The sequence below is a fragment of the Pteropus alecto genome, unplaced genomic scaffold, assembly GCF_000325575.1.
Source record: "Pteropus alecto unplaced genomic scaffold, ASM32557v1 scaffold35, whole genome shotgun sequence".
Classification (NCBI taxonomy): Eukaryota; Metazoa; Chordata; class Mammalia; order Chiroptera; family Pteropodidae; genus Pteropus; species Pteropus alecto.
Genome location: NW_006437828.1, coordinates 9,785,820 through 9,801,952, shown reverse-complemented (window position 1 = coordinate 9,801,952; position 16,133 = coordinate 9,785,820). Strand labels below are relative to the sequence as shown.

At 39.2% G+C, this 16,133-nt stretch overlaps 2 protein-coding genes and 1 pseudogene across 2 annotated transcripts in view; 2 read left to right on the top strand and 1 right to left on the bottom strand.

The window, feature by feature from the left end:
- Window positions 1-16,133, bottom strand: part of GTF2F2 (general transcription factor IIF subunit 2) — a 112,875-nt gene that overhangs the window by 53,213 nt on the left and 43,529 nt on the right. The window lies entirely within an intron of this gene.
- KCTD4 (potassium channel tetramerization domain containing 4) lies at window positions 7,020-8,997 on the top strand. Its single transcript, XM_006914960.2, has one exon. The coding sequence runs from the start codon at window positions 7,297-7,299 to the stop codon at window positions 8,074-8,076; it is 780 nt and encodes a 259-aa protein (XP_006915022.1). The 5' UTR covers window positions 7,020-7,296; the 3' UTR covers window positions 8,077-8,997.
- LOC112482292 lies at window positions 13,452-13,570 on the top strand (annotated as a pseudogene).

Below are 16,133 nucleotides of genomic sequence, written 5' to 3'. Positions count from 1 at the left end.
ACTTGTCCAATTCTTCTCTGGATTCGGGTAATAGTCCAGGATCCCTTCTAAATTTTGCCCCCCTCTTCCCCATTCCTTTTTCCCCCTAGACTGGTTTAATCATTGGTTTCTGCTATTTGCAACCAAAATAATCTTAATGAGTGTGAACCTATGCTTTTGGTGATGCTATTTTATTTATCTATATCCTGCTACCTAGTTTCAGAAAAAAATTGAGAGAAAATTTTAAAAAGTTAAGTACTCAAAACATCCTATAAAAGAACTGAGGCTTCTAGTTCTGATGCTGTCACAAATGCGGTGTTATTTTGGAGAAGTAACTTCACATCTCTGGGCGTCAGCAACGAAATTGCTGAGATTTCTCTAAAAAAGAGAAAAAACAAACAATACAACTGGACTTCCCCTCTAATCAGGGAAGTTTTATTATTTCACTGGTGTTTATTTTATTTGCTCTAATACTTTAAAAAAAGATCTAGATATAATCAAATTTTCTTTGAATAGAAATTAGAAATTATTTCTTGGAACAATAACGAAATGTTGAGAAGCTGCCCAAGACTTGAAAATATACAAACTTCTGCTGTGGGCTGAATTCTTACTCTCTTTTAATCTGAGACACACTCTACATTAAAGAATTCATGAGAAATAAGTGACTGGCACTTCATACGAGTTAAGGGTTTGAACGAGGTGAAGTAATAAGCAAGCAGGCAGGGTGTGTACCAGCATTGTCACGTGACGAGACAGGTATGCCAAGGAGGAGGCTGCAGGTGCTTGCTCCCACTCTGAGTCCGGCTCGGGGTGACACCTTTAAGAGCACTCACGACTCGAGTTACAACGCGGACTGCTGGGCCAGTAACCGAGGTTTTGGCCTGATCCTCGGGACCTTTAAAGCAACTTTCCTGATTCACGTTCGCATTACATCTGTCTACCCTCTCTGGAAAAGGAACGAAGAGAATATTTCCACAAAGCAGGTAAATCATTTCCAATATTCCTAGTGGTCTCCACTCTCCTCTTTTAAAACATTTTCCTAGCAGATTCTTGCCTGTGGTTTGCAGAGTAAGGCTCATCAACACAACGCCTGGCACCCTAACAAACCAGTTAGGCAAACTTGCAATCTCTCTAAAGAAGGTGATCTTCATGTTATTCAAATCTGTGAACTGATGTTCTGATTTATAGGTCATCTTCAGAAATTTTAGGAATAAAAGATCATGCTCAGATTTCAATAAATCTATAGTTAGCATTCGATCACTTACCTCAAAAGTAACAAAACTCCCAAAAGTTTCTGTAATATGCTTTCTTATAATAGTATTCAAATTACGAATATGCCTAATGCACTGGGAATTCCAGTCTTAAACCAAATATTGAAACCATAATTTGAGGACTAGAATTCAGTGAGAAAACATCTCAAGTTCTTCCCTCGAAGCACTGCTGTCAATGTGCCCTGCGGACGGGAGGCAGGGGGTTGTGTGCACCTCCCTACACTAGGGGCGCTGTCGTGCTGATCAGAGTATCTGTGAATTACAAAACTGCCTGCCCAGGAGGAGAAAGGGGAGCAAGCTGCAAAACCAAAGGCGAGGCCTTAAATATGCGAAGGGGTTTGTTCTATGAGTCTTCAGAACCTACAACCGATGCTTGAGCAAAGGAATAACTTAGTGACCGGGCATTTTAAAAACAGACACTTGTATGTCTTCATGCTGACAAAGCAAGTTCACAAGCTATCATTCCTCTTGTCCTTCAGATTGCAGTGGCCCTTTTCCTTGTTACGTCACGAGCATAATTAATCTACGTAGAAGTGTCGTAAGTACAGATGTGTGCATGATGTCGTGAGCTTGTGAAAATAGACGTAACCCCTAACCTTAAAGTTCCTTTCGAGAATAAAAGGCTGAATAAAACCCAGGAATAAAATACAGCCATAAAATATATGAAGTAACACTGTGATATAATAATAAATGAAAAGGGGAAGGAAAATCATACTATTGTAATAGTTATTTTTGGTTAGAGCATTATCAAAGGGTGCAATCCTGCTTTGGCTACTGCACTTGAAACTAGAAAGGATTAAAAAATAACAGCAAAAGTGATTAAATAGAAAAACAAATCATTCCAGGAAAGATGAAGTCTTCTGGAGAAAAGGCTTTTACTAAAGTGCTACTTTTTAGTTAAATAGTGCCAAACACTGTCCTATGTGATGAGGGGCACAAAGCAAGAAAAATGCAGATCCTGCGCTGAGAGAGACTACAGTATAACGAGGGGCACGGTATTAACGAAACACCTACAGACGACCGGATGACATTTTCAAGTCAACTGAATACGATCCGGTTTCATTAACCTCACCCTCAGAGACCTTTCTCTTAGCCATCTTAATCAGGAAGAGTAGCAGTACCACACTGGTTTAGTTCTTCGTGGTTTTCCAGATGCTTTACTAGTACGTGACCCTCGTGATGACAGGACTGAAACCACGACCCCATCACTAAGAACTCCTCGAGGTAGGTCCCCTTCCGAGCTCATCGACATCCTCAATGTGGTAGTTCAAACTGGTTGTTAGAATGCCCTGGAGAGCTATTAAAACACACCGGGCGCACCCCCGCAGAGCCTACGCTAACTGCGTAGAAGACAAGAGGCAGTGGTCCCTTCATAACCCCCCAGATAATTCTGATACACTGCGGCCAGGGCTGAAAACTGCTGCCCAGGTACTTCTCTTTCTCTCACTCCTTCCCCCTTTTCCTCTCCCTGTATCTGTTAATTATCTGTTAATTTTATTTTCTGGTGGTACTGGGGTAATAGCTCACAGAACTGCTCAGCTATTTCATCAAATCTAAGACACCATCATTTGTAACAGTCCCCCTTATTTTATTATGTGTCACTAAGAAAGACAAAATTCTGCCAGGAAACTTTTATAAGCCAATAATTTTGACACAGAGCCTGAATGACTTAACATTTCAGAAATGTGAAACGTCAAAAACTATGCAGTATGAGAGTTCTCCGTTCCTAGTTCAGTCACTGTGCTCTGTGAGTGAGAAACGGCGTTTGCACCTGTGAACCATCACATTCCATCCCCTCCCTCTCCTCCACGGCATCTCATCACTAAAGACACAAGAGGGTCTAAGAGGACAGTGGCAGGGGACAGCATCTGGGAGCAGAGAACCTTTGGGCCCTGGTTTCAAATCTGTATTACTTTCACAAGTAATGTCCCTCATGTTTAGATCGTAGATAATAGTTATTAACTTATAACATCTCTTTCCCAAAGAGAAGGCAAAATTCTGTTTGGTCAAATAGCATTAAAAAATGAGTTCTACACAATAATACAATTTCAGTGTTCATTTGATGGCTCACGCAAATGCTTTGCTCATGTGGTTACAATGAAATTTTCCAGTGAATAATAATGCATAGGCTACACTTCAAAAAAAGGAAAACTTGCTTTAAAAAACTTAAATGACTTCTGCTTATAGGATTATAAAACAGAGGTTTTCCTGAAACACTCACCTCCCAAAGCACATTTAAAATATGAGTTAATATCATTACTAAGTTGTTTTCAAGGTTACCTCTGTAATGAAAAGCAATGAAATGATGGAATTTTGCCTGAACTTCTCATTCAGTATGTCATTTTTATTTGTGCTCCCTTTGATACATAGTACATTATTCATTCCTACACTCCTGAAACAAGGCTTAAAATTTGGCAGATGCAGCAAAGATTCTGGGCTTCTCTGAAGACCCAGTTCAACACTGCAGAACATTTGCAAGTGTATCATCTGGCTGGAATTACCCAACCACATGGCCTCCCGGCCAGAGGTTACAGCCAACGATCCCAGGATGACACAAGCACTCTGCATAGATGGTTGGACAGGCTCCATAAGGTGGTGGGTGAGGGTGGGGGGCGAGGGATGCACTTGGGTTAGTCCAAGCCTGGTACCAAACAACATCTAATGCAAACAAAATTTCTATTTCAAAACAAAACAAAAGTTTGGACATTCAGGGAATTAGATTAAAACGGAAAAATTCTTGATTCCTGAAATATGTTAATACATTATACTGTGCAATTTATTTTTATTCTTTAACACAGAAAAAGCACTGAAGTAAAATAGTCGTAGCTGAATATCAAAATGACTGTTTCTCACATTCAGTCACGGTAATGACGGTGACGTCACTTCCCATCGGGGTTGCTGGGTAAGACGGGGAACACCTCCCACTGGCCTGGAACGCAGACAGTGGAGATGAGCATCACCACGTGCTGGGAGGTGTGCTAGAGTCTGGTTAGGATTCTGGGCCTAACCGACGGACACACTCATTCCAAGGACCTGACAATGGCTTTGTCTAAATCCTCAAGTTGGCTAACGGCCTCTTACAAACATGACTGCAGACGTCGGAGGGAGGTGATCTAACTCTAATAATGGGCAAAGGTGCTGAGCAGAAAACTGGGCACCCACTTTAAAAAAAAAAAAAAAACCTTTCTGCCAGCAAAGCAGATGAAACCCTCAAGTCTAGTGGATCTAAGCGAGCTCATCTTTGACGTGTGGGTTAAGCTCTTCTGCTGAAACTACTGAACTGATTAATTTCGGCTTGTATCTCCGGTGAGGCAGAGAAACGCAGTCACATAAAGCGGGGATGTTCCCCCGGGCGCCGACACTAAAGCATCACCTCCACAGTGAGGGCTGTGTGGACCTTACTGACACTCCCCTCACCCTGCAAGCAGGTAAATGTGAATTCAGAACAGACTAAAAGCAGACAAGCTGGCGCTCCCCGAGGGGGCACGTGGACCAGGTCAGGCAGCGATGATCAACGACCCCTGAAACTTCTGTAGCGAGGATGACATGGGGTGATGGGGTGAGGTGGGGCCTACTGGGTGCCATCTTTCTGAAGACTGCAAATGGGGCAACAGGACACAAAAGAAAAGTCTTATGGATTCAGATAAGCTTCTAGCCACTAAGACCAGGCCACAGGTGGCAAACAAATCGCACGCCAGGTCTGCGGAAGCGAAGAGCACCAGCGTGAAGTGTAGAGAGAGTGATGATGATCAGGGTCAGAGGCACATGACGGGGTGGTTTGGTCCGTCCAGCCAAGCGACAGAAACAAAGAACAAGCACCAGTAGTTCTAAAAACCAAGCAGCAGAAGCGAGAGGTGAGCAAGTCAGCAAAGGCTGGCGGCCGTGTGTGGCGGCCGGAGGTGGGGGGCAGTCACGGTCCGGCAGCCCCATCCACCTGCCCGCCGCGGGAGCCCACCGCCCGGGGCTCAGCTCTGTGCCCATGAACACACGAGCAGTGTCTACCGCCACCCCGTGGTCATCCTCTACACACTGTGTCCCGTGAAGTTCATTTAAAGAGGACTTTACCTATAAACGAACTGTTACATGCTTTGATTTTGTCATTATATGGTCTACTCGTGTGTATCGACGAGTAACATAAGAATCCCATGAAAACATTTTCAAGTTGTACCAAAAAAAAAAATCTTCACCACTGTGAAGTAGTTCTTAAAAAGTCATATCCCTAGAAGAGACAGAACTGCAAAAAAGCAAAGGCAACACACACACACACACACACACACACACACACACGAAACTGTGTGACTGTGACGGCAGTCACACGTGGTGCAGGACTGGGAGGGAGCTTCAGTCCAAGTGTTGCCCTTGAGCAAACTCAAGTTCTAGATAAAACATTGACATTTCTCTAGAATGCAGCTTCATGTTGGGTAAAATGAAGAGGCTGAATTTCATGGTCTCTAGACAAAAATTCAGCCCTAAAAAATGTATACCTTAGATTTCTAGTTTGATTTCAATGAACTTTTAATAAATCTCCATGACACATAAATGTTAAATACAAAATCTACTATAATTAAGAAGATAATTTTTTTATATCTGAAAAAAATCTAACAAGGTTTACAGAAAATATGAGGTAGCATTTTTAGAAAAACCTGCTCCAATATTTCTATCAACATAGTTGAATAATTTTTAAAAACCTTTAATGTAAAAAATATATATAAATCAGCTTAATATAAAATCTAGTCTAATTGAGAACAATGTAGTTTTCCCAGACTAATTTGGCAGACGGACCAGGGAAATAATAGTGTACTGGGGACATGTTCACATTGCTGAGACTTTAAATTCTAGAATTGAAAGCTCAGATCACTAAAACGCTTTGGAAGGCAAGTTATAGGGGGAAGAAGGAAAAAAAAAAGGGGGAAAACACCATACACACATTTTTTTCAGCTCCCACAGTTAAAAATAAAAAGCTTAGGTTTGGTTCTTTCTCTGATCCTTTGTGAACACTGAAAACAACAACAAAAAACCAACTAACTTTCCGATGACACCATTTTATAGTAGGTATTTTGACTCTCTTTTATCTTCCCAAACACACACACACACACACACACACACACACACACACACGTACACGTACACACACACACACATGTACACACACGTACAGACACGAGAGTTATATTTTCTACATTAGTCCAAGTATTTTGCTCAGCACTGAAACAGGTAGAGTGAGGCAAGCTTATGAATTTTCCATAGAATATCTTAACCCCCCCCTCCAAAAAAATTACTGCAAAGGCTGTATATTTGATCTTTTACCTTTAGGGTAAAAAAAAAAAAAAAATAGCAGAACCTTTTGTTAAAGGAAATTAAGAAAACGTCTTCTCACTTACTAAAGATCCCCAAATCAGAACCACATGCAAATCCAATTAGACTCAAGTGCATGTCACAAATAACAGGTTTAAATATTCTCGGTTGGGTTTCCAAAGTGACTACACCACTGTGAAATTTGTGACTTTTTATAGGAGAAAATTCTATACTAGTGCCTTTTTCTTTAGGTTTCCTATTTACAATTTACTTTTTAAAATGACACTAATTCGATATACATTATTCTCCAAAAGATGACAGTGTTATTCAGTATTAAGTAACAACTTAACAGACATTTAGAAATGGATAAAAACTCACACTTAGCTGGAGAATTAAACATCTGTAATTCCTTAACTGCCAAGAGGAAATTCAATTTATTCTGCGTAACTTTTATCACGTCAAAGAGTGCACATGAAAATCTTTTCACAACGAATTCCTTCCCTGACACAGTTAAATGCAAATTATCCACCCCTCCCCTCTCCGTCTTACTCCAGAAAGCTCCTGCATACACAGCTGAAACGCCACCTACTGCAAAGCCCAGGGGACAGAGCAGGCGACGCTGCCAGCATTTCCATTCCATCACCGGGCTGGAGCTGAAGAAAGGCGTGTTTGTTTGGCAGTGTTTCTTTTTAAAAAATCTCAGAGCCAAGAAGAACAAGCTGAACTAGCATCTGAAATAGCATTTTCAAAAATGGAGCGTAAACTAAACAGGAGAGAAAAGGAAAAGGAATATGAAGGGAAACACAACAGCCTGGAAGATGCTGATCAAGGAAAGAACTGCAAATCCACACTGATGACCCTCAACGTGGGTGGATATTTATACATTACTCAAAAACAAACACTGACCAAGTACCCAGACACTTTCCTTGAAGGTATAGTAAATGGAAAAATCCTCTGCCCGTTTGATGCTGATGGTCATTATTTCATAGACAGGGATGGGCTCCTCTTCAGGCATGTCCTAAACTTCCTACGAAATGGAGAACTTCTACTGCCAGAAGGGTTTCGAGAAAATCAACTTCTCGCACAAGAAGCAGAATTCTTTCAGCTCAAGGGACTGGCGGAGGAGGTGAAATCCAGGTGGGAGAAGGAGCAGCTAACGCCCAGAGAGACCACTTTCTTGGAAATAACAGACAACCACGATCGCTCCCAAGGACTGAGAATCTTCTGCAATGCTCCTGATTTCATATCAAAAATAAAATCTCGCATCGTCCTGGTGTCCAAAAGCAGGCTGGACGGATTTCCAGAGGAGTTTTCAATATCATCAAACATCATTCAATTCAAATACTTCATTAAGTCTGAAAATGGCACTCGACTTGTACTGAAGGAGGACAACACCTTTGTCTGCACCTTGGAAACTCTTAAGTTTGAGGCTATAATGATGGCCTTAAAGTGTGGCTTCAGACTACTGACCAGCCTGGACTGCTCCAAAGGGTCAATTGTTCACAGCGATGCACTTCATTTTATCAAGTAATTACCTGTGCCACGAACAAAGGCAACAAGCATGCAGCCAGCAAGCTTCGGAAAACCACAGCGTCAAAGGCATCCCAGACAACGTGCCCAGCTAGCTCTGCATTCAGAGCCCTGCTGCTCATCAATTACTGTAAGCTCACGGTATGTAAATTCTGTTGCTCCAGATGTCCTTCTGTAGGGTTTCCTGCTGTTTTTTTTTCACTTTAAACCGAAAACAGTGACCATCTACATACTGTAAATAAAGACTGAATGCTTTTGCTATTTGTTTATTTGTCCTTAAGCTGTTTTTCAATCAGAATGTCTTGGGTGCTTCCACAATAAACAAGCATGTACGTTATCATTCATTTACGTAAGTGGTAATAAAATATTTTAAGGGGCTACAAGATTTAAAATCTTTTCTACTTAATGGCAAAAATCTACAAAGAAACTGAACTGTAAAATTAACCACCGAGAGCAAAATAGATGTTCAGATCTACTAAAACAGTGTAGTGAAACCAAATGAGACTGCAAGGTTTTAAAGCTATTGATTTAATTTTTAAAAGCAGGCACCAAAAGCTCATTCACAGTTTCTGTATTGCATACCAGAATTACAGTTGAATTGATATACTGCTCAACATTCCTAGAAAACTGCTTGATGAAAATAAAAAATAAAAATAAAAGCACTAACAGCTTCTTTGCTTGTATTAATAATATAATAAAAAGTTACATATGTCACTTTTAAAACAAGCAGTACCACTAGATGATTTCACACATTGTTCTGCATTGATGTAGTCAACTAGCAGGATACAGTAACCGTGGCTGGTCTTGCAAGTGACAAAAATCAGCAAATGTGTTTCTTTGCAGGCTGAGCTCCATCACAGTGTGAACAACTTAGTTTTAACAGAGTATGGTATTAGAGTAATACAGGAGTTCGTTTTCAGAAGCACTCTAAATTTTAATCTATTCATTTATCAAGCTCACAAATACTAAATTAGCATCACTAAACATTATTCTTATGAAAGAACTTCATTGATTCTTTTTCAGTACCTCTTCTGATGCTAAATCTGAGACTCATTGAATTGTGTTTAATTTCTTTACTTCATGCGAATCAAGCAGTTATTCTTTAAAATTAAATTTTATATGTGGCTGTCTCAATGAAATAATCTAGAAACTCAGCTTTAAATGTGAGTGTATTTTTTTCCTCCCAATGAACAGCTAATCATTTCTATGCCACTTATTTTCTTTGGATTCTAAGAACAAATTACATCTTAAATTTGCTCCTTCAAAATTTAACCATTAAAACTGGTAACTAAATCTCAATTTTAACAAACTTCAACAAAAGATTTCTGAAAATCTTGACCGACGTTATTATATAAATTACCATATATGCCAAAAGTTGGCTTACACATATAAATTTAGAATTAGCAGCAAAGTTAATATCCTTAGAACTACAACTGACTTCTAGCTACAATATCTAAGGTAATGACGAAAGTTGGCTGTATGTACTAAAAGAAATATTTTAAAATCTGTTATACAAAAAGTCTTTTTAAAATTCACATTAAAAAATACTCCTAATCAACCACACAACTTTCTTTTATATATAACAAGAAAAAACTTTCTACTAAAACATCAAATTTTTCTCTTATGTACTTGAAAATGGTTTAATTGGGATTAAAAGGAACTATGAAAATAGAAAATAATCATAAACTATTTTAGCTGTTACTATAATTGAACTGTTTATATACATATCCAGCTTATGAGCTGACTTTTCCTTGGCATTTGGACTTTGGTAATGAAAATCGTGGTAGTGATTTAATGTCAAAGCAAGATTTCTCTAACAGGATTTCATTACAGATAAAAAACAGCCCTGATGTATCTTTCTTCAAGAGATAAACAAATTTTCTTAGAAGTATAAGTAAGGTTTTTGTATCAATTCACAAAAAGAGAATTTAACTTTAAAACAGATTATTGATGGAAACCACTACTTAAAAAAATCTGTCATGCATTTTATGTCTGTCTCTAAAAAACTGTATCTGGATGCATATAATTCCTCCTCTAGCTCATGACAAATCATGACATGATTTATCAAACAACTTAATAATCTAGAAGTAAATGTGACTACAATACTTACTCTTGTAACTTTTAATAAATGTACCTTTTAAAATGCAAAATTACTTGCACTTGGATTTACGTATTCAAGTGCCTAAATATTGTGTTGTTGCAAGTGTAGAAAAAATACCTACTTTTTAATTTTACTATTTTCTAAAAATATTCATAAACCTCAAGAAATACGAAATGCAATCGTTAAGTCAGAATGAAGCTGTCATAATATTTTTGTCTGCACTCACTGTTCTCCAAAGAAAAAACCACAAAGTGACTTCTTACCTTCTTTTTCAGGAGAAAGGTGAAAAAAGTAGGTTACTATACCTGGCATGAACAAAACGTATATACTCCTGTATTCAGACTGACCCCAACAGTGACTGCAGCACTGTTCTTAAAATGTGAAAAATAAAACATAGCTTCTGGTATGCTGTATTTCTAAAATGTTTATGGCAGCACGCAGAACAAATGAAACACTTATGAGACTTTTCAAATAATATAAGAAAGATAACTACTATCCCAGACTGAAGATAATGACACAGATTAAGCTTGTTGTTATTTTTAAAAAAGAAAATTACTTATATGGCAAATGCTTTCTAAGATGATAATAAAAGATAATATTGTTTTATTTATCATATGCCAGACATGATGGGATGAACATACATAACCTTAAGTAATCCTCATGAGGACCCTAAGAAAGGTACTGTTAGTCTTCCATTTTTACAGATGAAGAAAGAGACTCAGAGGACTAAGAACCCTGCTAAGATCACATGGTTATTAAGAGGTAAAGGTGGAGCCAAGATATGAACCCACGTATTCCAGTTCTAGAGCCGGCAGGAACCGTGTCTGCTTCTGCAGGCCCCTTACATCCCTAACACCTAGAAACTGGCATGAAACAGGCATTCTTGAAGTACGTGCTGAATACAGAATATGAAAATACGGGTTTGCCTCACCTGACAAAATCTCACAATGCAGGTACTCTTACAATGCTTAGTGAAACTAGATTTTTGGATGACACATAATATTTTTAATGTTATGCCATTTGAAGAACATAACGTGAGTCATCTCACAAGAGCAAAGAATATCCCAAATCTGTTTATTAGTTCATCTAGATTTTCACATATCAGGGTAACTGAAAAGGAGGTTAACTTTTTATGACTTGTACAGTCTACCTAACTGATGTACAGTGAAACACACATGGGCTCCAGAGTCAGACTTGGGTTCAAATTCAGTTAACTTCACTAACATGACTGTAAGCAAGATTCTTAACTTCTTTGAACTTAAACAGCCTCACAGTAAAATGGATATAATAATGATTAGTTGATAGAGTTTTTATAAGGCTTCAATTAAATTCTAAATTATATGTAAAGCGTCTCACTCTTCACGGGCTTTCAATGAGCACTGGTTATTATCCAGTGTAAAGGTAGCTTCATGACCTAACCATGAATAATAGGCACAAAAACACACACTGACATTAATTAGACTTTCGACTTAAACATGAACAGAAGAGAGAACTTCTAACTTCCAAATATACAATGGCTACTTCGCCAGCAGACTTATCTTCCTAATCATATTTCGCTTAAGCTAATACTAAAATTAATTTGTTTCTGTGAAGAAACATGCTTAATATTGTAATGAATACTATAAGATATACGAATATACTTTTAATTGCTACAACAAATACGGTTTTCATTTGTATTAAAGTTACATATGATGAGTTTCTTGGGACTTTGATCTAGCTTCATGTACAAAACTACAAGAACAATATAATCATTGTAGCTGTTCCATTAGCAATTTAAAATCAGTACGCTGTAATATATGTGATAACACAATCTTAAAGATAACCATAATAAATGATAAGTGCTTTGACCTGCAATGATGTCAGTCAAGGTTAAAATGAGAGCACCTGAATCACAGGGATTCTTGAAAAGCAGAGATGTAATATGGACTATCTGAAACAGCAGGCAGCTCAGAAGTTATCTGCACTTAGCTTTGATTTGGACAACGGCTACTTCTCTAGCAGACTTGTCTTCCTAATATATTTTGCTTAAGCTAATATTAAAATTAATTTGCTTCTGTGAACAAACACTAAAGGGGTGGTGATAAAGGAAAATGTGCTGGGCAGGGAGAAACATCTAAGATGAAATTTAAAATCTGCCTAAAATAATTTATAAAGAGGTGACGGTATTCTTACTTCTCTTGACAAAAATATACAACAGTTCAAGAGTTTCTATCAAACAAAAATCACTAACATAAATCTTATAAATTGCTTAGAAATGACCTATATTTAATTAAATAGTCCAAAAATGCAAAAAATGTACATTAAGCATTTTGTATATAAAATGTGGAAACTCTAGTTTTATTTAAGTCATTGGTTACCTGAGAAAAAATAATGAATTGGACATTAAAGACTAAGATAATTATAATACATTTCTTTATCATATATCTTTAAAAAATTATTCCTTAGCATAAAATATAAATTCATTGAATGGCACGATATCTTAAATGTCATATAAAAGTTAACCTAATGGCATGACAGGTTTTTCCAAACCCAGATTTCAGAGTATTCGGTGACATTTAAAAGCAAGTTTTAGTAGTTATATGTGCTTTTTAAATGATCAAGTTATTTTCTGAAAATTCCTTTCTGAAGACAAGCCCAATTTTTTAAAAGTAATTTTGATTACTGTCTTCCAGGATATTCAGTACATGTTTTTCTACCCTATTAAAGTGGAAAATTGAGCAAGTCTGATTTCCTAATTCCATCCCCACTGATTTTGCCTCGTTATAATAGATGTTTATTAACTCATTTTTAAGGTTAAGAACTGTTGAATGACACTAACTTTGATATCAATGGTAGCATTTACTTTGGGTACCATACCATTTGATGAATTCTTATTTATACTTATTGTTTAAAAACACATTAAAAATAATATGAATGCAGACACCCATGATGTTACATCCTAGCAAAACTATTTATTTTTGCATATTTTTCCTACCCATGTATAGGTATTTTTAAAGAAACACGTATAGAAAGCAAAAGGAAAGACTACATACAGCTGTATGCAGAAATAATTATTATAAAGGTTGGATGATTCTGGGAGAGAAACACCAAACAAAAGAATCTAAGTCATAGGTGAATGATTTATAAAACGACAAACCAAAAAAGACAACCACAGACCTTCATGGTAAATATATGTCTACTTGTTGCAACAGTCAAAAAATAACATTAGGTTTCAGTATATAAATATTCAGCTACCTTGAAAACTGGAAGCAGGCTTTATTAAAATGTTATTTTGGGTCTACGGCCATGCTACTCTGAACAAGCCCGATCCCTTCTGATCTCAGAAGCCAAGCAGGGTCGGGCCTGGTTAGTACTTGGATGGGAGACCACCGAGGAAGACCAGGTGCTGTAGATGTAAAACATAAAAAAACAAGGGATTGTTACCTGACAAGGTCCTTGCAATCTGTGAGGTCAACCAAGGGTTGTCTCGCCTACCCCGCTGCCGCAAAAAATGTCGTTTTGGTTCCCAGTTTTATTTCCTTCTCCTCTTCTATCTTTTCAAAATTTAGATTATTTGGATAAGCCAATTGTACTTAGTAAAAGGCAAGAAAAGGTGGTTCACCTATATTTCTTCCTACTAAAGAACAAAAAAATTGTATATTGTAAAATTCACTAGGTGATGGGTACACAGAAAAATAACGGAGCTGGATATAAAAATTTAACAGTTAAAACCAAGGTGTTTAGTGAAGCTGAAGGCCATGCATTAAATAAAATCACTCCCATTCTTCACTTTGTATCACACTAAGACTTTAAATGTAACTGAAAAATGTAATAAAACATTTTTAAATGACTTTTAAAGGGATTTATAAATGCCTTTATCTTTCAAAAGGTAAATATGTACCAAAACAAGGATCTTTTTGGTTTAAGGCAGTGGGAAAGAGAAGCAGTTGAGAATTTAAAAATCAAAGTAAAAAGAGACATGTCGACTAAGTCAATTTTAAGAATTGCTAATGACGTGAAAAGGCGGAAACCGCGCCCACTGAAGCTCCGGTTCCGGCGAGGGGGCGAGGCGGCGAGGCGGCGAGGGGGTGAGTGCTCCTTACCCACCTCTCCCCTTCAGAGAAATCACCTGCGGTTGTGTGCCTAAGTTTCGGGAATTACGATACCCTAGGAGACACTTCCCTGGAAGGTCTATGAATGGGATGTGCTGGTCAGCTGATCTTGCAGCAGAGGTCGTAAAAACGCCAGGTGCGCAGGGCGCTTTTACGCTCCTGGGCGCCTGTCACCACCGGGGTGGCCACCGGACCAGATAAATCCCTGTATTTCCCAGTGTTCTGTGGCAGCTGCTGTGGCCAAGTTATCGCGTTCCGACCAATGGAATGTCAGCCAAAAGGCCAGGCGAGCCTTTTGCCCCGCCCTGCTGCCTCCATTTCACTGCCTGGGACATGGACTCGACGGCTCTAACTGCAGAAGTCACCCTGCATCACCTGGATGGAAGCCCCAGACTAACGATGACAGACGGTTGCCGGTAACCATGGGATCAGCCTACCGGACCTGAGCTTCTTAGCCCGGAATTTCCTCTACAAGGAAGACTGTTTGAGTGACCGCTGCTTTGGGATGTCTGTTAATCCTGGCTCACAGAGGTGGGCAGACCCGTTTTACAGATGAGGACACAGACTCGGAGAGTTAGGCAACTGGCCACTGTCACACTAGTAAGCACCCTCCAAAGTGCCAAGCTTTTAACCAGTGTGTGACACCTGCCGATCAGACACCAGGAACTCAGTGAGAGACTCGGTGTCGGTGGAGGACACGAGCCTCGAAGACGCGCAAGATAATGCTGAAGAAGGCTGGGGTCCGCTCACTGCAGCAGGCTGAGGCCTGGACTACGGTACTGGAACGTGCCAGAGCTAACCCAGAGGAAACCCAGCTCTTCTGGTGAGTCTGAAACGAAAAGAAACTGGGCGCGAGAACCCGCTTCCGAGACACATGGGGGACAAGGACAGAGAGGACAGGGGTGACTGGCGGGTGAGGGACACGCCCAGGCGGGAAAGAAACCCCGCGAGCCAGGAGCTTTCCCTCACTCAGGCACGGAGTCCTCGTTGGACTGGATACAGAGGAGGAGCTACCTGGAAATTACCACCGCCCCGATTCCTAAAAACTAGCGAGGCATTCTTCCACGGGAACGTCTAAGAACAAACAGAATACCTTTAAGCAAGTGAGGGCCGGGGAGGGTATTCATGGACCGTATAAGCAAAGGAACAACTTTACAGATTTCTGAGACTTTTGTGCTATACACCCCTCCCTCGCTTTGGGGGCACGGGGAGGGGCGTGGGGGTGGCTGGACGGGAGCACAAGCCCCTGCTGTTTCCCGGTAGCATCAAGCAATTAGAAAACACCGAGGATTAAGAGCATCCCGTATGCTGCTGTAGTCTTTGGGGACGGAGTGAGGAAAGAAAACGAGGAAGGAGAAACGGAATCTGAGTAACTGAACTGGCGGAAGCTCGTAGACACGGCCAAGTTTTCAGAAATGGTAAAAGATGAAGAAAGTTTCATAAAAAGCCACCTCCAGACAGAGAGAGGGGTCTGAGGCTTTAACCAGCACGCAGCCTTTTGTTCCATAAGTAGCTAGTATTATCTTCAGGTTTTTAAATTAATAAGCCTGTGACAAACTACTCAAATAATTAGACATTCCCTCCATGAACATGTCAACAGAAGGATTAAGAAAAGCTACTGCGAGCTTTTTTACACTTAAGTTAAAACACTGGGGCATTAATGCTTAAGTTCACACACTTATACAAAATAAAATTTAAAAAAAGATAAGTTCAGAAAACTCCCAAAAGAATCTGGGGCAAGATATTTTTTTAACAGATTGGATTTTTGTTTTAAATGTTTACAATTTGAGGCAATTGATGAGACTGAGGAGGGGAGACTGTATATTCAGGAGAAACAAAAGACAATCCATAGTATAAAGTTCTCGA

Coding starts and splice junctions, on each gene's coding strand:
- KCTD4 (XM_006914960.2), top strand. CDS start 7,297: ATGGAGCGTAAACTAAACAGGAGAGAAAAGGAAAAGGAATATGAAGGG.